The following is a 25,810-nucleotide window of genomic DNA, read 5'->3' as shown; positions in this document are numbered from 1 at the left end:
GCGGTATTATTTCTCTTGTTGATGCCACGCCTGACTGTGTCATCAGTCATAATCATTGTGTCAAGACTTTTGGCCTGAAGTTCCATTTCCTTAGTGATAAAGGGAGAAGTGATATAGTAGTAGCAGGAATACTCTCCACTCACAGTATTTTAGTAAATAGTAATGGCAGTTTGGTATGTTTTTATTCAAATAAGTGTCAGGTAGAACAGGATATGAAATAAATACCAGTCTTTACTTAATTGGTGGCAGCATATTCTATCCTCGAGGACTTGAGTCCAATCTACTTTTCTTCACATGTCCTTCCAAGGTGACTTACTGTCCTTTGCTGTACAGTCTTCGGGGAAACTCGGTGTGTGAGTCAGTATGTCAGCATTTAAAAAAACAACAGGGGTTTTGGGTTGTGGGCGCAGCAGTCTGCATTGTAGCGATCAGCATGGTGGCATTTGCTTGGTGTCTTGAAAACCAACACAGTGAATGTTTCACCCCACTGATTTCTGCCCTGAAGGAAACATCTTCCCCTTGAAAATTTGGGTGACCTAGTTGCTCTAGTTAGCACAGCACGTATTCACACACGGAGGTGCATTCTGATGTATCTCATAAAGCGTTCTGACTTCCTCTGCTGGATTTAAAAGGACTACATCTAATGGTACTGCTTGTGTTTTGTCAGATGAAAGTAATATTACTTGAAACCTCACATATGCAGTTGTCTGGGTTTTACATGAACACTGTGTACTGTTGCTATTAAGATTTGAAAATATCTTGAAAATATCTTTTTCTCAGAACATTTTGAACATCAGCGTGTGCTCATTTCATTTGGATTTTTTTTTTGGCCAAGGCTCATTTACTCATATTTATGCACATCCTTTGAACCCATTTCTAATTAGACTGTTTTTAGACATTGGTTTCAAAGATGAATTTTAAAGGAACTATTTTATCATATCAAGACAACTTCCATAATATGAATACAGTATCAAGCACCAGAAGTTAAACATTATAGAATTTAACCGTTTAAGTGCATCTTGTGAGTCTGGAAAAATACACTTACTTCTGAGTAAGAGCATGCAACCCGTTGTTTATTAGCAGCAGTTGAGAACACAATGTTCTGGAGGTGCATTCAGCTCTTCAACTCGTTATTGTTCTTCATTTAATCAGAGACAAAAGGCCAAGGAACAACAGTGGCGATCCACTCTGTCCTGGAATAATCAGTAGCCATGATTAATTTCCCCCGTCTGGCTGTATCTGCACGTGTGTGTGTGTGTGTGTGTGTGTGTGTGTGTGTGTGTGTGTGTGTGTGTGTGTGTGTGTATGTGTGTATAGGCACTATTAAAAGCAAGCACTTTTGCAATTTTCTTTGTCTGAAACCGAACAATATCTGATTAGACTGATCTGAAGGTGTCACTGCATCATCAAGACTTACAGGAGCTCTGTGTATGCACATGCCATGAATGTGTTTACTTGTAAGCATGCATTCATGGATTCATGTGATGCATTAATGTGTACAGTACGTATGCGTGTGTGTGTGCGTGTGTGTCTGTGTATTAGACACTCTGCTCCCCCTGCTATTTATTCTGTGTGAGACCTTGTTTACTGTGCTCTTTCTAAATGTCAGCACTGTCAGTCAGGCCCTCCCATAAGCCCCAGTCCGTGCTGTTGGGCCCTCCCTGTGTTTATCTCTGCAACCAGGTGGACTCAGAGTGATCCCCTCCAACCCCCCAACACATACACACACACATACACACACACACACACACACACACACACACACACACACCTATCCATCCATCCGTCCATCTGTCTGTCCACCCATTTACTTCCTCTCCCATCACCTGTTCTTAGCCTCTCCTTCTGCTCATCTGCCCCACTCTCCATCCTTTATAGATCTCTCCGCCTCTTCCAGTGGTTGTGTTCAGTTAAAAATTGATCATGTGGGGCTTTTCATCTCTCATCTCTTGGCTCTGCTGATGTTTTATAATTTCACCTGCTCACCATCACGCACGGAAGCAGACGCGCACACAGAAATACACAGAAACATGAACAGATTTGCGGTTTTTACATTTTTACACACTGATACATGCTTTTATTTTGACTTTAGTTTCATGCAACTTCTTGCATCCGAATCAGAAACCAAATTGGATTTCAGGTCTGTTCAAATTAACCAGATCTTAGCTTGGATCTCATGAGCATTTGCAACATTTAAAGTAAAAGGCAGAGTTTTTTGTCCCTTTTGATTCACACGGATTTGTATTTTCTTTGTTATCCACTGAAATCTAAGAGAATCCATGCATTGCGGCTGGAAGCGCAGATGAAAAGCTTTTACTGTGAAATAGCTGCAGGACAAAGGATGGTGTAATCTCAATGGATGCTTTTCAGCAGGTCAGTGCGAGGCAGAATTGACTTTTAATATAGCACCAACAAATGATGGCAAAGGGAAGAAAATCAGAAAACAGCCTCCTACTGTTTTAACTGAGTGTACAAACATGAACTTGGCATGACTTAGTAAAGGAAAAGCAGCAACACTCAGCAGGAGCTAGTATCATATCTGCCCTTGTGTATTTTGACATGGCTTTCAATTTCCATAGGAACTTGCAGGGTGGGAGCTCATGGCAGGAAGAAAAGGGGTGGGTGAATGCAACGGGCGTGGGTCCATGATATTATTCCAGTCGCTGTGTTTTAAGATCTTTATGTCTGTGTCTGATGTCTGTGTGTGTGTGTGTGTGTGTGTGTGTGTGTGTGTGTGTGTGTTTGTGTGTGTGTGTGTGTGTGTTTGAACTGCAAGTCCCCTTTGGAGTTGTCTTCTCTCCTCGGCACCTGTGTTGCTCCCGTTACATGATTGTAGACTGAAATAAATCAGCTCTGTCATTCCCTCCACACCTGCCACAACAGCAATTTCTCAGCCTGGCGGTCAGAATCATTCAGTAGTGGGTTGTATATCTGGTTTATAATGTTAACCTGGGGAGGGTCTGTATTTCTCAAACTGTTTATTTGTCGCACGGTGATGCTAGTTTTCCTCTTCGAAATTCTAAAAAGGAGAGGGCAAACACATGGCAGGCTCCATATACAGATGTTTGCTATTGCTTGAAGAATTCTTTAGATCAAGTTTTATAAAGACTTCACTGACTCTGGAGAATTTCCCCACTGTGTAAAAGCCTAGACATTATCAGAGTATGGGGGGAAATGTACAGCTCTGTCCTTCACTTTTTTGGATTTGGGGAAGTTAACTCTCTGAGACCAGTGGGGCCATTTCCAATCCTCTTTCAGCAGGTTGAGCTTTAAAGCTGAGATACTGCTATAATATGAAACTAGATGACCTAAGGCATCCATTGATACCTTGCCATTCCAAACCATCTAGCTTGTTGGCAAGGGGGCTAAATAATGCTCCAAAGTGAGATGAGGGAAAAACTGGCATGTACATTTCCAAAGGGGTCCCTTGACCTCTCACCTCAAGATATCTAAAGGGAAATGGGCTCTATGGTACCCTCAAGTCTTCCCTTTACAGGCTTGCTCTCTTTATGCTAATTTCTTGCAGTTCTGAGTCAAAACTATGCAGTGTTTTGTGTGCAGTATAAATTTGTTATTTTTGCCTATTCTAAAAATGGTGTATGGTGAATATTTCTGCATACTGGGGTCCCTAAACAGTCTTGGAATTGCATAAATTTGGTATGACTGGAAAGCTGAGCTTGGGTTCAATGAGCCCAATTGTATTCATGTTTGATGATGTTAGTTCCCATAGTAACCATGTCATTGTAGTGAGATCATTTTTTGAAACTTGACTTCACTGTATAAAATGACCTTTTGTGACCTTTAGGATAATCACAGCGTCATGAAACTTTACAACCACAAACAAGAGACATCAAGCATTCAGAGAATTCTTAACTATATTGACAATGAGGGGGTTTTCTTTCTATCCATTCACAAATTTCAAATTAAAAGTTGTCAACACTCATCAGTCCTTATCTGTAAAGCCTTTTCACTTGTAAGGTTAAAACATTTTCTTATCACATTTGTAGGACTAACTAGAAACTAAACTGCACTCCAAGAACTATGCATCTATTTTGGCATGATATCATCAGATTCCTATTTAAGACCACTTAAGACTGTACTTATATTAATAAGTCAGCCAGAGACCAACCAACTCACAGTTAGACAGCTGCTAGCTTTTATCTTGACTGTTTGAAATCAAGGTCCCATTTTATCAAAAAATATGATTTTGTGTGGTAAATCTGCCACCATTATTATCATTAAAACTACATTATATGTATTTTCCAAAACAGATGATAATTTTTAGATTGTATAACACCTTTGTTTTGTTTTTCTGTCAAAGTTGGATTTCCTGTTTTTACAAATATGATATTTTTGATGGCAGACTGTCCTTGAACATACCACAGGGGAAGATATTTCAAAATGGGCCCTGCGTGCATTAGCAGCTTGGTGATAATGGAACTTCCACAAAATAAATAAAGACAAAAATGTGTGCTGTGGGAGAGGGAGAGTCTCAACTTGATGTTTTTGGTTTGATGTTGACTTGTTAGATGATATGTAGTTAATGGGCTAAAATATGTAAATGTATGCGTGTCGTATAGTGCTTAAGATTTGACAGTGTTATTGCTGGTACTATTTTTTTCTTATTTGCAGATTTGTGGTGTTGTTGTTCTATGTGTGTTTGTATTTATTTCAAGATGCATAGAGGATGTCTCGGTTACTATTACCCAAATTTAGCATGCTGTATTTAACATTTGATCTCTGGAAAATGCTTCCTTCCATTACAGAGTTCATAAGATCATAAATGTAATGTGGTCTGGTGTGTTGTTGATCAGAGCGCCTGTTCAGGTACTAATCAAGCCTTCAGGAAGGAGCTGAGTAAATTTTTATGATCAAGGGACTTATTGATTTATCAACTTATTGATCTTGAACAGAGATCAATCAGGTATCACATTGCCTTATTATTATTATTGTTATCATTAACAACAAGAAATGAGATTGTGTTATACTTCACTGAGTTACATAATTGTGGTGTTGGTGAGTTGCTGTCAAAGCTGTAGGGGAAGACTTGGTTGGAAGGAATGATTTATTCATAAAGAGACGGTTCAGTTTAGTTCACAGCATCGCTTATGTTTTATTTATCTGGAAATCGCATAAAGGCAACTTTTGATCATACATGCACGCAAACCCACCAACAGAAACCAGTGAGGCACACACACACACACATACACCCCCACAGGATCTCACTGGGGTATCACACTTTGTACACAGACAAAGACACCATCCCCTTAGAGGCGTATACGCTGTCAAATCTACATTTAAAACACAGTCGCACAGAGGCACACATATGTTTCCAGCAGCAGAGAGGACTTTGCTGTAATCAAGCTGTGACAGCATATGAATGTCTTTCCTGCTATCATGAATTATACACCAAGCCCGAGACCACATGGGAAATCTACCTGGACAAGAGTAAACATTGCCAGTAGTTTGACTGGAAAGATGTGTGCTGTGATGCTTAGAGACTTATCAGTCAACCCTGTGTCTGCTATCCTGGAAGTTAAAAAGAGACATAATGAGAGTTTTCTCTCAGTAATGGCAATTCTGTCTTACTATAGGGGCGGTTGCCCTTATAGGCACGCAGAAAGAAAAGAGAGAGGGAGAGGAGGAGGAGGAGTGAGATGACTGAAGTCTCTCTCAGCTCGGCTATACTGTTTGGAGTGCAGAGTGTGGTGCCATGGCAACCGTAAAGAGGCACAGATTTTTCTTTCAGAGCAGTGCGGCTTCACATTAAGTGTCTCTGCTCTTTGAAACTGCACTCGAGTGCACACGTACATCCGCTCTTTTTTGTTATTATATACATCCATATTTAATGCCCCATAAGTCAGTTTACGTGTCTGTTGATGGTATTGATTTTAAGCTAACAGTTGTGATGTATCTGTGCTCTAATGCTTGATGCCTTGCCGGAGTGACTAAGAGCTGTGCGTATGTGTGTGGGCGCATAGCGAGCGCTCTCACAGCTCTGACTTATCTTAGGTTATGTGAGGCGAGACTAAGACAGCATTTCATGATATCATTCTGACAACAAGTTGAGGAACACTGCACACGTGTACAGCCACAGATTGGATGATTACAGTCCTATCTCTATCACATTGATTCCTCCTGTGCCAACGTTTGAAATGCCTGGGAGCTAAATTATTTCATGTTCATGCACCACCACTCAAAAAGCACCATATGTCGCAAAATAGCCACTTAACTCAGCCGCTTCTTAATGAAACCAACATGCATTAAACAATTACGTAGCATTTGGAATCATCATGATTTTCCATAGGGTACTCCAATGAGTGTAATTATTAGTTCTTGGTGTGGTTGCTGCAGGCTGGTAACAACATTATCATAATATTCTGTTTTCAACTCAATGGCATGGTAATATTGACCTTTAGAGGGTTAGAGAGATGGGGGGGGGAGTGTTTTAGTAAATAATTATATCTGCTTGCTGCTTAAAGCTTCGCATTTTAGTTCAGTCTTGAAGATGAAAGCACTTTGAAAATATACAATCTAACAGTCATGACACCATCAAACAAGAGATAGTAGTTCCATATGTAGCCCTCTAACCACAAGCCAATAGCGAAGTCTGTTAGAGGTCTACACATGTACGATGTAGAATCATAAGTAAAACCCCCACTTTGGAACAATATTGGTTATAATACAATCTCATCCCCCCAGAGCCTCATTCAACAATATTGAGACAGACAGAATGATGTGGTGGAAAGCTACAAACACACAGTAAACGTCAGATAAGTGCATTTTCAGAAGTGAGTGTTGTTTTCTGTGGCCCAGTTTTCACTAAAAGCATCATGTGTCACACATCCTACCAATATGGCCTGTCCGCTCTGAGCTTAGTTCAATTTTAGAGCCACAGTAGATAATCAAAACTGCCCTTTTCCATGTGGCTTGAGGAACAACAGTTACCTATTATGGAAACAGAATTACATAAAAAGGTAATCACACTTATAAATACTTTATTATGGTTAATTATTCTGACATGCCCTCTTTGTTATGCGTGTTTATAACAGGCTGTTTTGTTTTTTTGTTTTTTGCTGAGGTGGCAATAGGGAATAAAGAGCTTAAATCTTTAATCAACTCATAACATTTACAAGCAGCTGAGGCATAGTTGAGGAAATGCTAATACGCAAAAGTGCCGTGAAATAAGTCTGCAAATTGAATGGGCTGTTAAAGCAGTAGAATACAGCTGAGATGTATGGAAAGAATATGAGGAGGGGAAACCACACATAAGTTAGAACTAGAAGCAGATTTAGTATACCTAACTAATAGATAGATGAAACTAAACACAACCCATACCAAACATAGTGGAAGCCAGAAGAGACAGAGCGAGTGACATATCAGGTGAATCTCTCTGACGACCCAACTCCGCCCAGCAGATGATAGGCAGCTGTAATTTTCATCCAAATATGATGAATCATCTGTCCCTCATCCTCTGTCTCCACTGTGCCACAATAATATCACAGTCGGTAGTTTAAATGGTTTGCCTCAATTATTACAGCCTGTGTTTAGACCTTGAAATCCTCAGAGGGGGGAAAAAAACTGACATATACACACAATTTAGAGACGACTGTGTATGGTATATCCTCCCCTAGATTACACACGGAGGAGCCCTTGACATGGTTGTCATTATATATGTAGAAATAGAAGATGTGAGCAGCAATACAAGATAAATATAATTGTGTTTGTTTGAACCTACATAGAAGGTCTTTGCATCACACTGCTGCTCTTTATCTTGTGTGTATCTTGTGTATGTCGGTTAGTGAATGCTCTCTCATTTGATTTTTATATAAATAAGGCTCTGCTGCTGCTGTTGTGTTTTTTTTTTTTTTTTTTTTTTTTTTTTGCTTTTTTCTTCACAGCTCTGTCATCGTTTCCACATCTACTGAGCTGTGGTTGCTAAGGATGTTCCTTACATTTCTTCACAGCAGTAGCTTATTAGTCAACACATGCTCACCAACACTCAGACTCTATTATTATACTGAGCGTCTGTCGTTCGGTTGTATCTGTATGTTTGCCGTCTTCCGTGCATTCAATTTGCTCACTTGCTCAACTTTGCTAGCCTCTGTCAATCTCGTTTAGTCTTTTTTTTATTGATTTGATACTAATCAAGTCTTGCCTGTCCAGACATATCAGGAGTGACGGTGCCTATCATTAAGAACATACAGCTGTGTCGCTAATTTTTAAGACACAAAAAAAAATAAAATAAAGCAGTGTAGCAGAAAACTCCTTTTCCATCCCTGATTTGTCTTGGAATCATACCATAATTAGCGACCATTTTCTTTCTCATTTAAACCTCTGTAATTCCTAATCCATTGTAATATGGCCATTACTGCCTCATTTTTTACACTTGCTAAAGTCATTAGTCATTGCTAATTACCATATCGAATAGAGGAGGCCAGCCAGGGGAATTCTAATGAGAGTTTAGTGCTATTGCAGAATCTCTGAGCTGTGGGTGGAGATCATGTAGCAAGGATAAGGATTTGGATCCGTGTTCTGCCGTCGACCATAAATGACCACCAAACACATATACCCAGAGGAGTGTCGCTCTCTGTTATGTGTGAGCATAGAAGCATGAGGTGTTCATAATGGCTATATATACATTTACAACATACTCTCACACTTACGCTACTGTACGGCTGGATTGTGAGAGCAAAATGTTCCAAGTGGGGAAAATAGCAGGATTCCTTAAAACCCCTGAAAACCTTGTTTGAGGGGGTAATAATTATTTCTCCATAAAACTAGACTAGATAAACAATAGTAAAGGTGAACGTTTGGAAAAATGTCTTCATCATCAGGAAGACATTTGTTCAGATTTGATTGACAAGTGCTGTTAAATATAAGCAAACAGCCTCCTAACTGTCAAAAGATTCTGATTCAAGGACTGACTGACGGAAATATGTGACATCAGCTCTTTCCACTCGAGCCCACTTCAAACCAGGAAGGAGAGCAGAGAGAAAAAGAAAAACACATATGCAGATCTGTTGCGTGAAATAACCAAAAATGGGTGAAAATGTAGGACCTTACAAAGGCAATAAAGGCAAATCATGCCAGAAAAAAGTTCAACCTTAATGGATTCAATAAGGGAGTCTAAAGCAGATTGATTTAGAATTTTTAGAAAATGTTCTTGACTCCAAACTGTACTATATAATGAAAACCTTTCCTCATAATCTATTAAACATCAAATGTTTTTGAAGCAGTAAGATTTATAAGTATAAAGTGCACAGAAAACATAAAAGCAGGCAGGTCTTTTGACTTTTTGAAAGTATAACTGGTAATATGATGGATTTATGTAATAAATGCCTCAAACAATCATTCGTCAAAATGGAATGTATTAAATATCTGTTAACTGACTGATTGGCTAAGCATTTAATCATTTCAGCTCTAATGATATGCATAAGTTGTGTTGCATTCATGTACACAGTACTTCAGTGCTGTTGAGCTGGTGCCTTTGAAGATCCCATTACCATTCCTTTTCTTCATAATGCAATAAAAGAGGCAGAGTGAATAATTGATTAATCATTGCCTTAACAAGGCTATGAAATTACAGTGCTACTTGGAATATTTCCCTTACTGTAATAAGACCGCTTAGTTAATGTTTTACAGGGACACCGAGGTTGTCTGCCATGCAATAATGTATGAGGAGCGGAAAGGAGGCTCAAAGGAAGGCAGTTCAAAAGGAAACAAAAAGAGACAAATAGGTCTGTGTTTGCCAGTCGCTCTGCCCAACAAGGGAGGAGGACTGCTGCCCCCCACCCACCCACCCACCCACACACACACACAGACACACACAGACAACACATTTTCTTTCCCGTCACACCAGTCACATAGCAAATTGTGTGTCCATGTGTGTCTGTAGCCTGTCACAGACACACAAATTTCAGGGACAAATTTCAGACTCACCACCAGTTAATTGGAGCCAGATTGTCCAATTGAAGACAAAAGCTGTGTTCCCAATTGAGAAAAAGCGGGGTAGGCAAGTAGATGTGAATGTTAGGGTTAAGTTAAGTCTTCGTGAATTTAATGTATGTCTATGTTATGTCCCCAAAAGTGACCATGGCCTGATATATGTGTATATGTGAGTGTGTGCGTGTATACTTGAATACATCAGTGTCAGTGCCAAGGTGTAGGCCATTGTGGTCTTGGTCCAAAACAAACCTCTGTCAGCCCCCCAGCACATGAAGAGACCAGCAGGGGAGCACAGAGAAGAAATGGGGTGGATGGAGAGAGGAAAGGAAAAATGAAAGGAGAGGAAGAGAGAAAAAAAAGGGCGTTGGAAGGAGAAGGATTAGACAGCTGTTTACTGCCATCTCTGGAGGCCAGCAGCAGTCAAAGCTAAGGAGTTTGTCAGCCTCTGGTGGTGCTATACAGTTTACTTTTCATCTCTCTCACACTCACTCTCTTTTCCTCCAACCTCCTGGTAGTTCTTCGTCTGTCACGCTCTTCCCCCTTTCAAAGAGCTCAAACAGCCCGAGAGGACTCAGCAGTAATTAGAAGTAATTTAAACAGTAATATATAGGATTGAGTATTGTAATCGTTTATTGTAAGTGTAAAGAGCAAGCAGTGACTACAGTAGCGGAGCTTAAGGCTGACTCCAGTGAGGAAGTACCTTAAAGTATAAAGCCATCAACAGCTGCTTGATCTCAATAAGTCATTTTGGTGTCAATTTGAAGACTTATAGTAGCTTTGATGTCTTGTTGTGTGGGTGTTGATTGACAGTTGTGATTGACAGTTAGCTCACCGACCCCACATTTTGCTGTATTTTGCTCATACAGTACAAACAGCATAGCAACAGTCTACAGTGCTGGTAATAAACAGGATATTAATACAACTTTCACACTGTTGATACACCGGAGCCACCATATTGGACTTTGAGGTCATGGCTGGTGGGATATGTTCGACTTTCCGAGTTGGAGATCCGACTTCAGGGATGTTCCAGTTTAAACTTCTCTACATTAGTTTATATTGCTCCAACTATTCAGATTAGTCATTCTCTAACACCCCTAAAGCTTCTTCAGAGTACAATTCAGTGGTTGCATCAGAGAACTGAAGTATTGGTGGTATGAATAGTTGTACTGGTTGGGGTCTTGATCCTTTTATCGGTGGTGCTTGGAACAATTGAGTTGATTACTGTAACTGCTGTGCTGTTGTCAACCTAGTTTGGCTGTTAGTTCTTAAATTCACAACAGTGTTTATTGATTTTAAAGGTAATCTTGTTGTGGTTATAGGACTGAATTTTGGGGTTGCAGTACTAAATTAAGTCTGCTGCTACTTTAGGTTTGTCGAGCACTATATTACTGGTGCTGGGCACGGGACTAGCTTCTGGCTCTATTTTGGTTTTCTCACTAGGTTTGGGGGTAATTATTTCTCTAGGGCTCGGAGTGCTTATTACAGAGTTTTTATACTCTAATGCAATGCTCACTCGTTTCCGCCTAGGAACTCGGAGAGTCCGACTTCCGAGTACAACTGGAACGCACCAATGTTACCATAGTTTTTGTGGAGGTGACCCTTGTACCCATTTAATCTTTGTTCCATATATTGGATGCATTATATTGATCTTTTCTCTTTACATTTCTAAACATACTATTCTTCTTCACTAAGCTCAATAGCCTTTAATCGCTCAGTAGCTCATTAGCCTTTATTGTCAAAGATGTAAGGAGCTGCTGCTGTTTACATGTGTATGAGACTGGTGCTGTTCATCCACCTAACAAACTTCCTAGGACCAAAATGTTGTCATTAAAATGAGTACAAGTGATTGACAGTGTGTGAAGTGTTTTTGGTTCTGTAGAGAGCTAAAATGTCGAGTTCCTCCACCAGAGAGTCAACCACTTGCTTGTTGCTGCGATACTAAATATGCAGTGAGGCATTTAGGAAAGCATGTTGATTTTCTCACTGCGCATAAAAAGCTTAACCTTACCCACACCCATTTGAACAGTGATCAGTGAAGAAGTCAAAATATGAATCTATACCCCCCCCCAACCCCAACCCCCTGATACACACACACATGTACGCATACACACATACACACACACCCTGCAGACAGCTCTACATTCTCCCGACTGATTTTCAAAGGCTTGGCATCCATTCTGTGTTTGCTCTCCGCTCGCTCTCTGGCTGCTCTTTCATCATCCAGCCGTCATCTGAAAAGCATCTTAAATGATTATGTTTTAGCTTCTCCCTTTTTTTTTCTCCCCCCCCCCCCCCCCCACTTAATCTCGCCTTCATGCTCACACTCCATTTGGCTTGACGGCACAAAGGTGAATCACGAAAGCCTTTTTTGTTTCAGATTTGTGTCATTTTCATTGCGTAAGCTCCGCCACTCTGTGCCTCCGCGCTTGTCGGGGACTGATATGTAACGCAACATGATTTCTGCTGTTGCTGTTCAAGTTGGCTTCTCTTGAGGTGAAGAGCCGCAAAGGAAAGACAGGGATTTGACTCGGGGGGATTTTGCTCACAAATGATCCAGTTGTTGTTTTTTGTTGTTGTTGTTGTTGTTGGTTTTTTTTTGAAAGTGCAATTAGAGCAGTGGTTAAGTGTTCCCCTCTGCCTATTAATCCCCATCAATTAATGCATGTGTTTCCATGAAACATATTGGCAACTTTCTTAAAGTGAGATTAATTTGGCAGGCAGGAAGCTGAGTGGGCCTTTGTGAAAACTGGTTATCTTTCCTTAGCACATTGGACTAAGCTCTCCAAGCCTGGTGGAACGACAAGTGTGTGTGAGTGCAGAGGGAGAGTGATGCAATGTAGGTCATTTGAATGGTGTGAACATCGCAAGGTTTGGAGATTGCTTTTCTTGATTGTGCGTAAAATTGTCCAGGAAAGAACAACAAATGCAGGCCTCAAGCATTTATTTTCCAACACACTGCATTAACATATGATGATTGATTGCTTCTGTAATCATGACGAAAATGAAAGACGGAAACAAAATGTATGGAGTGATGATATACATGAGCATATAAACATACTGTGTGTCTTTTGTGTGTTCTTTTCTTGTCCTTCTGTTTTTAGCTCTCTGTCAGGCCGCATTGTCGGAGGTGTTTGGTGGTTCTTCACCCTCATCATCATCTCATCCTATACTGCCAACTTGGCCGCCTTCCTGACAGTGGAGAGGATGGTGTCTCCTATAGAGAGTGCTGAGGATTTGGCCAAGCAAACAGAGATTGCCTATGGAACACTGGACGCTGGCTCCACCAAAGAATTTTTTAGGGTGAGAAATCAGGATTCAAACATGTATGCTTAACTCAGCGTCATAAAATATAAAGACGAATAGAAAACATTCACACTGACATTGTCTCCTTCTCTGTCACATTTACTATTCTGTCTGTCAGAGGTCGAAGATCGCTGTGTTTGAGAAGATGTGGTCCTACATGAAGGCAGCTGACCCATCCGTGTTTGTCAAGACCACAGACGAGGGTGTAATGAGAGTCAGGAAGTCCAAGGGCAAGTACGCCTACCTGCTGGAGTCCACGATGAACGAGTACATAGAACAGAGGAAACCCTGCGACACTATGAAGGTGGGAGGGAACCTGGACTCTAAAGGTTATGGCATCGCCACCCCCAAAGGCTCTCCTCTCAGGTAAACCGCTGGCACTGCAGCAAAGCTGGATAAAAGCCTTCAAACACTTTTATTGGAGCTTGTGCATGAGCATCATCTATTGATTTGTTCATCAATCCCACTGTTTGCAGCATTTGATCATGTATGAACACATACATGATATTACATTTTCCAGTTTATATTTTGTTTGAAACTTTATGCATTTATTTATTTATGCATTGTTTTTCATCATAATAACTTCACATGAGTATTCAGTATTTTGTTTTGCATACTTTGCAATTCTAATCAGGCATATGAGGCTTGTCATTTATTTTTATCCATTGAACTTTTTTGTGTTTGTAGTTGGCACACAGTCACATTTACAAATTGAGCATGCCCATTTTCACTACAGAAGTCCATCCTTTAGTTTAAAGTTTGTTCCTGCATATGTATGTATGCAATTAACCTAAGCTTGTGAGCACTTGCAGAAGTGTAAAGTAGGACTGTGAGATGTTCCAACCTTTGCTACTGAAGCTATTTCTCCTGCTGCCCTTTAATTACATTCTAAGCCTTCTTCATGAGCATTTGTGGTGGTTTATTTCGTTCGGTGTGCTTTGAAACTGAAGCATCCCCTCAAACACACAGAAAAACACATACAAATGTAAATGCGCCTCTCACAAACCAACAGGGCCCTTGAAGCAGGATTACAGTTTAAAGGGTTGCATCCCATAATGCCACTTTTCCACTTAAGCCAGGGCTCACACCTTGAATGCAAAGTCAGCAGTTGAATTTATAATTGCCACATTACGAATGTGGTAATTGATGTAATGAATGATAATTCATACTGGATGCACCTCGGTCACTGATGTCCAAGAACAGCAGCTGTCATTTCACATTACATTAACACCTTAACCGACTTCCTGTTCATATTTCTTTTGCAACCACAGAGAGAGAGAGTGCAGAAGCTGGTGGCATCTGAAGCTTTTAATCTGTCTCTAATAGGTCTCATTCATTTTAATGAAAGGAGCCATATGGAGAGGTTTCATTCAAAGTCGCTGAGGATTCATTTGGGGTTCCACCTTGGTTGACAGCCAAAGGTCAGAACACGCTAGACTAGAAATGTTTCCTACTCCTTCAGCGGGGGTCTCCTTTTTAAATTTACACAAATTATAGTTCATACAACAAGTCTCAGCTGTATTAGTGATGAGACAAGTGGTGAAATTAATCTGCTCACATGTCATATAGTCAGATTGGCCCAGACCTACAATGTAGCAACGGGTTGCCGAGTAGAACAGCTGAGGATGGCCCCTATTATCCCTCTCTCTCTGTGTTAATTACTGACCGAGTGATGTGTGCTATTCTCAGGTTGCCACTTTGACCATTCCCAGATGTCTGATACCGAGTTTCATTAACAGATAATCAACATTCATGATTGGAAAGGTTGTAGTAAAGGATGGAACACTTGAATGATTCAAATATATTAATGGTTGAAGTAGAAAGCTGATAATTGTGCTGATCACCTGGTATCAGACATTAATGAATGTCTAGTGAATTCAAAGACTTGAGTTCAGTTACGCCTGCAATGCATTGTCAGTGCACAAATCACTGGATGTATTAAAATATGTACATATTATCACACTTATATTGCAGTGCAGGTCTAACTGAAAGAAGCCTTTTGAAGATGCCAAATGATGTAATTCTCCATTTTTCAGGATGTACTGACTGCCTGTCTGCCTTCAAACTGCAACATTTTGATCATTCTGTGATAAATTCTGTATTTATTCTATGCTCCCTGATTCATCTCTTACATGTATGATGTCCAACCACCCACATGCCTGCCTGACTGTTTACCCCCATCCCACTTTACATAATCTCCCTGACATCTACTCACCTTGACCCAACTGACCAAACTAACCAATGACCCGCAGGTCTCCAGACCATCCATGTCCACTCACGTTGACTTCTTTCTTTCTGTCTAAGTCCACTATGCTGAGAAAGAATTCAGAGGTTTTACCAGCTCTGAGGATACCTGTGTTCCCTACAGCTGTGTTACGCACTCAAGGCTTGGGATAAAGACCCTCTCATGTTTTCGCTGGCGAGAAAGGCAGAATATCACCAAACAAATCTGAAGAATTGACACTGATTTGAGAGGAGAAATGTTCTGGTGAAGGCTGTAATCTTCACTGCTTTCATACAAATCCTGATTGAAGATTCTGCCCTTCTGTGATTTGCGGACGGAGAGAGTCTTTGTCCACAGCTGGTCAGCTATAGGAAATACACACGCACACTCACCAGAGAGAAAGAGCAACCCTTGAGGAGATGCTTCAGATGAGGTGGTGTCTTATAGTTTCACATTCAGGACTCTGTCTATAGTTGGTCACGCAGTTTCCTTTCTGCTTGTTTAAGAACTTGTAATGAGAGCGAACCTGACAGTTAAAACACGCAAAGCCTGTGTCTGAATTTGTCAACGCTGATAGTTATAAATTAATCAACATGAGCTTCCATTCACCGTGATGCTGTTATGGGTGGAATATTGATAGGTTAGTTACCATAGCAATCTGTATGCCGGTGCTGCTGAAAGGAAATTACCATCTGTAGGCAGAGTTCCACATCCAAGGCATCTCCATTTATAGTGTGTGCTCTGCCTCCCTCTGAGGCCCCTGCTTGGTAAAACCTAACTCTACTACTGTATGGGCACTCATCATTTCAGCCCATTGCAGATGTACAACAAACATATATCAGACATGTACATCTAAAGACAAGTACTCCTGCTTCATATCAGTAGCTATATGCAGGAGTTTCAAACCGTAAGTCAATGTTGTCATAATCACCACCACCATGCGACCAATCTCTTTATATCTGTCCCATAGAGTGTCTCCTAATGGCTATCATCTTATATTATTTTCAAGAAACCCAGTAAACCTGGCAGTGTTAAAACTGAACGAGCAGGGCCTCTTGGACAAATTGAAAAACAAGTGGTGGTACGACAAGGGAGAGTGCGGCAGCGGGGGCGGGGACTCCAAGGTCAGAGCCAGTTTGATAAACCCTGCGGGTAACCCACCCACCACCACTGGGAGTGTGTGGGGGTGGAGGGGTGGTGGGTGGGGTGTGTCGGGGACGAGGGAGGGAAGGGTAACCGGCAGATCCACACTGCACTGCCACTCCAGCAACACTTAATCTGTGGTGTGGAGGTGAGCAAAGGGTTGTGATCATCAGGCCCGAGGGCGGATGACTTTGAAAACCACAAGGGGGGGAGGGGGTTTCTATCATCATCACCTTGCTTAAACTAAACGAAAACCAATTTAAAATTGATCAGTGTCTAGTAATTAAACCAACTGGGTCCCTTGTGTCATGGATATTTTTCAGACAGCAAGCATTTATTTAGTGGCTGGAACCTGCTCAGTTTTAGTTGTTAAATTTGCTCATTAACACCTTTTTCTTTTTTACAAAACATACAATTGAGACATCCCTGTTGCATAAGTGCGTGTAAGCAGTGTGCCGGTTACCCAAAGTGATATAGTAATACACATCTACTGCCTTAGGAAGCAAGCCAACCAAGCTAGATGGAGTATTAATGCATATCACTTTGACTCTGATGTTTCTAATGATGTTTATTCTATATGTACGTGAGCGTGTGTGCGCGTGTGTGTGATGAGTTGTTTTTTTGTTTTGTTTTTTTTACCTTTAAGCAAGCAAGCTCAAGCATTAACTTGTGTATGTATTTTGCTGCTCTGTGTTTCTGAACTAATAACATAAAATAACATGGTATAATATGTTATTTATGTTATTTTCTTATGGTTGGAAGAATTCCAGTAAACCTAGCGGTGTTGAAACTCAATGAGCAAGCCGTCTTAGACAAACTGAAAAACAAATGGTGGTACGATAAAGGGGAGTGTGGCAGCAAGGACTCCGGAAGAAAGGTTAGTCTCCAACCCAATCCTGTCACCTCACAGCACCTCCCAGCACAACCCTGCACTGATCCTAGACCAGCCCCAAGTCCAGCCCTAAGCCTCTCTTACACTGAGAAATAACCCTCATGTGGCTCTGGCAGTGCCACCATATTGGCCCAAATATAAGACAACCCTTATTATATGATATTCTTCCATTTAGCAACACCTGTCCATAGATAAGTCCATTCAAACACTCAGTGTAATGAGGTAGGCATATACACTGTTTTTAACATCTTTAATGCATCTGTATATTAAAATGAAAATGCAGTAAATTAATTAAAAAACAAAAACAAATAATCAACCAACATCCACATTTTATTACTCAGTTAATACAATACAGTTCAGGGTGAATCCACTGATTGTAAATTATGGAATATCAATGCTTCAACATAGTAAAACTAGCAATTTAATTAACTCCATAAAGACCATGTTTGATACTTTAATTAATATAGTTTGGTTCAAGGCACCAACTTTAGATTTTGTGTGTTTACTAATTAAAACATGCAGTATGAGATACTTCTCAGATACTTTTTTCTATGTTTAATGCCTCATAAATCAGAAATTTCAATATCTTTCAGACATGCACCTAGTTGCCAAGAACTTTCTATGACATGGGTATTATATACTAAAATTGAAAATATCTGATTTGGTTCAGTGTAATAATATAGTACTTAATTATTTTGATAAATATTTTGCATGCAATTTTAAGCCAAAACTGACTTTTTGCCAATTCTGCATGGACCATTTCTCCACTAAAGATGTCAGGAGATGTTGTATTCCTATGTGGAAACAATATATTAACACAATCCATCAGACAATAACACCTCCAGCAACAACAACAAAAAAAACAACAAGCTATTAATATATGTAACATAAGAGAACATCTGCCATTATGAATACATAAATTGTGATTCAGTCCCAAAAGATGTTGAAAATGTAACTTCCACAAGAAACATTGTCTTACATTTGGGCCAGTACTTTGGTGACACTCTGGTGTCTATTTCTTTCCCACTGATCAGCTTGTGTTATCAGCAATTTAATTTCCATAACCAGTGTGTAAACAAGTGATGTGTGGTGGATTAGTGTATGTAATAGAGAATACAGTTATCATCCAGGTTGTATAAATCCTCCTAAAATAGACCATACAACCAAACAAACACATACACATAGACACAGATCCAATGTTATGATATACTTGAACTGGAACTGTAGATTAAATACAGTGTGAATTACTCTGAAAGCTATTTGTTAGAGTAGATCTCCCTCCCAAGCACAAACAATAGCAAAAAGAAAACAAAGGAGGGCATGAGCGAGGCAGATGATGACTTCAGGCCATTGGACCATGCTGAACCCTTCAAATGTGTTGAGCCGTAACTCCTTACATTATGTCCCACTCACTGAAGTGCATGCACGTATGGATGCAAACCCTGCTAGATCAAAGCTAGATCGACCATAAATCCCACCAAATCTGCCGTTGTGCTAGCTAACCACTATTTCAAGAAGTAGTTCTCCCTGACAGAGAGGCATTTTCTCCTCAGCTCAGGTACATCTACATGCATTTGAGATGTCAGCTGGCCTTCTGATCCTGTCAGTACAGCTGTTTTTCTACTTTTACTCTGCTCATATTTTTGATACTTTGATGCAGGGGTGTCAAACCATGTGCAATGAAGGGTGCAGTCTCCAGGGAAAATATTCACAAAACAGACTGAGAGTAATATATAAATAATGAAACATGTAGGAAAGAGTTTTATTTTGGGAGAGATTTAGTAGAATACAATGTCATTGTTCAATCATGGACATCTTAGTACAGTCAAAAAAGTATATATTTAAATGCAGCTTACTGTCAAATGTTAAATCCCTCTATAGGAAATAGATTATAGGAACTTTCTAATGAGTGTTTGAGAACATAACTTTATAATATGACATTTGGGGAAACATGCTTATTTCCAATTGACAATCCTCTCATGGCTGTATGTTAATTATATAGCTGTGAAACTAAAACTCATCAGCACAAAAACAGAAGCGCTGGGAAAGAACCAAAGTGGCCAAGAAATAGTCTGGCACGTAACCACCATAAAACCACAACGTGCCATTTTTACACCTTGGTTGTTGTGCATAGTAAACAAACAAAATATAGCATGTTAGTGAGTTTTGTCACACTCTGAACTCACTGGCGTAGCTTCATGTTTACTGTGTAGGCATTTCTCCCCCAGTAAATAGGCTTATTCTCTATAATATCAAGCTATTCCTTTAATATTTTTGTGGTACTCACAGCCTGACATGTGATACCTCCTGCTCTATTAAACAACTCTTGACTCCCCACTTTAAACAGGTATTAGCTATGTGAGGGGCTGAGATACTGCATTAATAGCTTATTTCTTTGCTCAGGTTTTAATTGCAAATGTAAACAGAACATTTATTCTAAGATGTTTCTAGCTCTAGGAAGCTTTTTAAATACAGCTTTAGGTGTTTTGATAAACATAAGTTTAGCTTGAGAGCTTGAGAGGAGGAATTAGTCTCTGAAATAATCAGGTATTGTTGTATTTGGAGGAAAAGACTGCACACTTTCAGTCCTTCATAACACATTTTTTGACACACAAGCCCTGGTCTAAAAAATCTTATGCAGATCACATAATACTTCAATATATACTGTACGGCAGGGTTTATCTACATATTATTTAGCCAAAAGACAGACTAAATGTATTCAAACGCAAACTTTTCCCTCTGAGTTAAAAATGAAAGCCTGAATATGAGCAGTGGCTAGAGATCACTGGTGCTGATATCCTGAGTTAAACGTATAGCACACTGAAATGCAAATTGAGGTGTAATATAATATAAATGGCCAAGCTTACAGAACTATAGCTTTTCATGTGGTATCCATCTCCTAAAGTGGCACAAAGGTTTTCCCCAGATGGATGTGCATGGAGAAGCATCCTCATTAGATCCCATTGTTCCATGAAAGCTTATTAGGTCAACTGATTTAACTCTCAATGATTACATTTCATTACAGAATGTAAATAGGTATAAATGTAAGTAGGCACCATTGAGATAGAGAATAATGACCTATAATATCAAGCTATTTCAAACCAAAGAGTTATTGTGTTGTTGTTGCATGAATGCATGTGTTGTGGGGTTGTTTATGAACTTTACCTGTACCTCCTGCCTTACCAATATGTAGTTTTGAGAAATTTATGCAATTATTAGTTCAAATATTCACGTAGACTTTGTTTAAATGTTTAGAAATGTATAAAGAAGTTATGAACAGTATATTTTTTTAAAGATTTGAAGCTTGTCTCACAAATCAGGCTTAATGTACTGTAGCTCTCTTTGAGTTAGTAAAGTAAACTAAACACTGGTTATTCTAGATACATGGTCTCACGAAGCTGTTTCTGTTAAAACCCAAGATTTAACCACACAGCTACGAGCATGTGCACATGGAAGAATTGCGATTTAAAGCAGGCAGCCAATCATACGCTACACTGACAGTTAAAGAATGTTGAATAAATATGAGAAAAGATGAAACTGTTGTTCCCTATGCTGGGTTAAAGCTAAAGTTAAGCTATGTGATACCCAATACAAGCAACAGTATAAAAGGATATACATAGTAAAGAGAAGAATGATGATAAAATGTCTACTTTAGCCTTAAACTGGTATGTGAAATAGATACTATAGGTTACTGATATATATCCGCCTCATACATAAGTACTGCAGGAGATTGGTGAAAATAGAAAAGGCTTGATAAAGGTTGAAGATCAATGAAGGATTACTGCTTGTGGTGAGACAGCCATCAGAGGACTTTTTATTCATATGATAAGAAAGTGAAAGCATTGGCTGTGCTACAAAAAATCTTTCATCGCACAAATCTTTCATCTATTTATGAAGCCTGTTCTGCAGTGATTGAATATGAGTCCTCATTTAACCAGTGACTAAAAAATGCAGTTGTATATTTTATTCATGAATTACAACTACCTGCATGCTGGTTAGTTTGAAGCTGTGTTTTATTGCCAGGAAAGGAATGGAATGCAGCTATTGCAAATGATTTATTACATCATATTTAACAATGCACATACAGTAAAAGGTGAAATGTGAAGAAGTTGGGGTGAGCATTCCTCATGTTAGATACTGTAACTTATTGCTAGGCCCCACTGTGGGTTCTACTGAGCTTTCTGACAGATGACTTAACGTACCTTTTAAATGCTGTTAAATGTCCTACCCTCACATTTCCAACATGCTGTTTTGTAAGAAGCCCAGTGAAGAGCACTGGCTGAGCTACAGATTATTGATGATGTAATAGAATAAATCATCTCAGGAAGCAGTCATACCAGTTTGTAAAGATGTTCTTCTGTGCTCTTGAGATGGTAACTCATTTCTTTTCCTGATAATTAAGTAGAAAGGAGGTGGCTGTCAAAAACTGTTCCTTAAAGGCTCAGTCTACGCTGTTTATTACCATGGCAACGGAGCTCAGTTTGAACACAAGCTGTCTTTGTGAGACTCACAAAAAAAAAGTTAACCCAATTAATCCTGCTTTGTGAGACAGGCTTTCAACATATGTTTGTATTGTTCATATTTTGTTTGTGTGTGTGTGTCTCGTCCTCTTGTCTCGTACTTTACATGTATGACTAGTGTTTCCCTTTGTGTGTGGATGCAGAAGTTTGTGTGTGTGTGTGTGTGTGTGTGTGTGTGTGTGTGTGTGTGTGTGTGTGTGTGTTTTGTGTGTTTTTGTGTGTCTCGTCCTCTTGTCTCGTACTTTACATGTATGACTAGTGTTTCCCCTTGTGTGTGGATGCAGAAGTTTGTGTGTGTGTGTGTGTGTGTGTCATGTTATTCTAATGCATTTGAGTCCTTGCACATGTGATTTCTTCTTATTTGTGAAACGAATGTGTCTTTAAAAGCATACTATGCAGGATTTTCCTAAAACAAAAAATATATACATCATCATTTAAAAGTTTTTTAAAAATTAAAAAAAAAAAAGAAAGAATAGTTCATATTGTCATGTTCGGGATGCTTCTAGGCGTCAGTCTTTGGGCAATGAGTGTGTAGCCCCGAGCCAATAACAGCGCACAAGTGTGGGACTCGTAAACGTAGCAACCAGATTACATCACCGTCTCCGTCTCTCTCCTCTGCTCCGCTCTGCTCTCTGCTCTCTGTCTCTGTGTGGATGTATAAAGAGCAGCAGGTCTGTGTGTCTGCTAGAGCGAGGCTGATCTACACACATGGAGCAGAGTGGCAGCACGACACCTTCTTGCAGAGTTGTGCAAACGTGCAGGAGTGGTAATTTGCTTTAGAGAATAACCGCTGTGAAACAATCAGAAAATAAATTTCTCTTCATTCACTCTCTCTCTCGCTCGACCACTGCTGCTCTCTTTCTCTCTCTGGCCAACTTTTTTGCTCACAAGCGCCACCCGGAAAATCCTGCATAATATACCTTTAAATACGTGTGTGAATCAGTGTGTCTGTCTTCAGTTATGTCTCATATGTATGTAAACCTACAGTGTAGTCTTTTTGTTGTTGCACTGCTCCACTATCACTCCTCACCAATTGGCTCTGCCCCCCCTCTCTCTCCACCTCCCCTCTAGGACAAGACAAGCGCTCTGAGCCTCAGCAATGTGGCGGGAGTCTTTTACATCCTGATCGGCGGCCTGGGCCTGGCCATGCTGGTGGCACTGGTGGAGTTCTGCTACAAGTCCAGGACCGAGTCGCGCCGAATGAAGGTGTCCACCGCGCGAGCCGCTGCCGCCTCAGCCGCTCAGGCCTTTCACTGCTCAGCCTTAGACAGTGGTGCTAGCGCCCCCTACACAGAGCTGCAGAGCTACGGCCTGTACGCCAACAACATTGTTAAGATATAAGGGCAGAGCACAGCCACGGGGTAGGAAACGCTGTGATCAAGCCATGATGATGATGATGATGATTGTGATGATGATGACGATGAACATCCGCCTCCTCACCCCCCCGCCCATCTAACCGTGATCACAGTAGGGCCTCTCACGGCTTCCACCGCAGTGCAAACGCTCTCCTGTACCTCTCTCTCCCTCTGCCGCTCCCTCGCTCAGTCTCTATGTTACTGATCTCCTGCCGTTGTCTTGAATCACTTGATTTTAAATTGCCCTTATGCCTGATTTTTTTTTCTGATCTATAGATTTCATTTTTTATGCTTTTTGAATCAAACATGAATTATTACTTTTCCTCTAGTCCAAAAGCACTCACCAAAAAAAAGCTTCTACCTTTAAAAACTCAATGATATTGAATTATAAATCAATCTAAAAATGTTTTATTCATATCATTTACATTTTGTGGTAAGTAATGTAGAATCTAGAATTTTGTCTTTTATTATTTCGGCTTATAATAATGTTCCTTTTGGAGTGAAATCCCATTACTAGACTCATTACAATAATCTCATAGCGCATGTTCACAAATGAAGAAACTCTGCAGCACAGGTGTAAAGGCAATTTGAATCACAGTGGTACATCTACCTCTGTCGCTGTGAGCACATCTCTCCCCTGCTCCTTCTTCTCTTTTTGCTGAATGTCTCGCAACGCAGGGCCCATTGTGGTGAACATCCTTTATATGTATACCATAAGGCAGGCCCGTCTCGGCTCACATGTGTTCCATTACTGCTTTAACCCAGACCAGTCTAACCCAAGTTATTGTATTTGTATTTGAAATCTTAAAGTAAAGGACTTGTTGCTTAGTATTTCACTGCGAGATGTGAGGTTTCTCCTCCAGCAGCTGCAATGTCTTACCTACAGTATTAGTCTTCTGCTTCATGGATCAATTTGCACAAACCACCTTTGATTCATTCTTCCAACATCAAAGCCCTCCGGGGGCACACTGATATACTCTTCATGTAAACAGCAGAAAAAGGCAAAGCAGAGCCAAGACAAGGCGTGATCTACTACATGAATCTCTTATTTTTTTAATCAACCTACAAAGAGGCACCTGATCAGTATGCTGATGAGATTGGCGAGGAGCCTATTAGTCCAGCGGTGCCTTTATGCTGTTTGGCTTGAAAAAAAAACAACAACGCTGTTCCAATTAGAGGGCAGTGTAATTCTCCAATCCCCATGCAGCACTCACCAGTTGCTCCAGATCTGCACTTGCTTTGCCCAATTCAATCAGCTATAGAATAGGGGCTGCGGGCAAACACAGAAGAAGCACATGTGCTCGTACACACACACACACACACATGCATCACACATCATTAGGTCGCCTTTCAAGCCCGGTGGCTTTTATTGTGCTAGACTTGAGAATGGAGCTATTAAACCAATGAGTGAAACCTCGGCTTGCTTCTTACTGCCCACACTTCGCTCTGCTCCTCCTGTTACAAATTAGGACATTGATGCACATCGGCCGGTGCCATGGTTTACCACCCGCGAATATCACTCAGCGCTAGATAAAGAGGGTGAAAACCAGCACCTTATGACTCCACTAACAGCTTATTCTGCTTCTGAACCTCTTGGCGTGCCAGCACCACATACAGATAGTGACAAAAACAGCTGCTTATGCGCATGTGTTTATATAACAAAGACTGGAGAAGATGCATAACATTTTGCAGATTTATCTTTATTCCTCTTATAAGCTGAAAGAGCTTTTAAAGTGCGCTGCTAGCTCTAACTGCTGCATTAACTTTTCTTGTTCTGATTAGGATATAATCCATGTCTATGGGTGCAGACTAACTGTAATCTCTTTGCTTCTTTCTGACAGCAATCCATCAACGACGCCATGCGCTGCTCCACTCTGACCAGGATGAGTGGCAACGGGAGCGGCGGAGAGAACGGACGAATCCTCACCCACGACTTCCCCAAGACAGTTCAGACACTGCCCTGCATGAGCCACACCGCCAGCATGGGACTGGGTGCTTCCGGCATGTGATGGTCACGTGACTGTGCCGGCGGCGAGGAATTAGGCAGGGTGGAGCAGGATGAGCACAAGACTCTTTAATGTCCTCAAAAATCATGGCTGTCCGGTTTGACCCATCTGTTCTCCTGGCTGTCAACGTGCCCGATCTCAAACAAAGACTTAACTTACTGCCAAAATGCACTCTCTCGAAATCGCTCCAAACTACGATGGAAACTCGCAACAATTTTTTTAAAATAAGTGGATGTTTGAAAAAGAGATATTTGGAAAAAAAAGAAGGGAAATGTGCTGCAATAAAGAAGCCGTCGAGGGGGGCGTGTTTTTGAATTTTTTTACAGTGTTCATTTATGTGGAAAAGAAAAAAAAACAACTTTATTCTTCAGTGTGACGCCTGCGCTGTGCCATTTCGATGGAGCTGTTGACCTTAGTCT

At 40.4% G+C, this 25,810-nt stretch overlaps 1 protein-coding gene across 1 annotated transcript in view; it reads left to right on the top strand.

Moving 5' to 3' along the window:
* The window catches only part of gria1a (glutamate receptor, ionotropic, AMPA 1a), a 61,602-nt gene extending 36,208 nt beyond the window's left edge, over positions 1 to 25,394 (top strand). Inside the window, exons 12-16 of the mRNA XM_053324343.1 lie at positions 13,050 to 13,248; positions 13,370 to 13,617; positions 16,485 to 16,599; positions 23,102 to 23,236; positions 25,227 to 25,394. Of these exons, the coding sequence (XP_053180318.1) occupies positions 13,050 to 13,248; positions 13,370 to 13,617; positions 16,485 to 16,599; positions 23,102 to 23,236; positions 25,227 to 25,394 (865 nt within the window). The remainder of the gene's footprint in view (positions 1 to 13,049; positions 13,249 to 13,369; positions 13,618 to 16,484; positions 16,600 to 23,101; positions 23,237 to 25,226) is intronic.
* The last annotated feature ends 416 nt before the right edge of the window (positions 25,395 to 25,810 follow it).

This window comes from Scomber japonicus, chromosome 8, assembly GCF_027409825.1.
Source record: "Scomber japonicus isolate fScoJap1 chromosome 8, fScoJap1.pri, whole genome shotgun sequence".
Taxonomy (NCBI): domain Eukaryota; kingdom Metazoa; phylum Chordata; class Actinopteri; order Scombriformes; family Scombridae; genus Scomber; species Scomber japonicus.
This window is presented reverse-complemented; position numbering and strand designations above follow the sequence as displayed.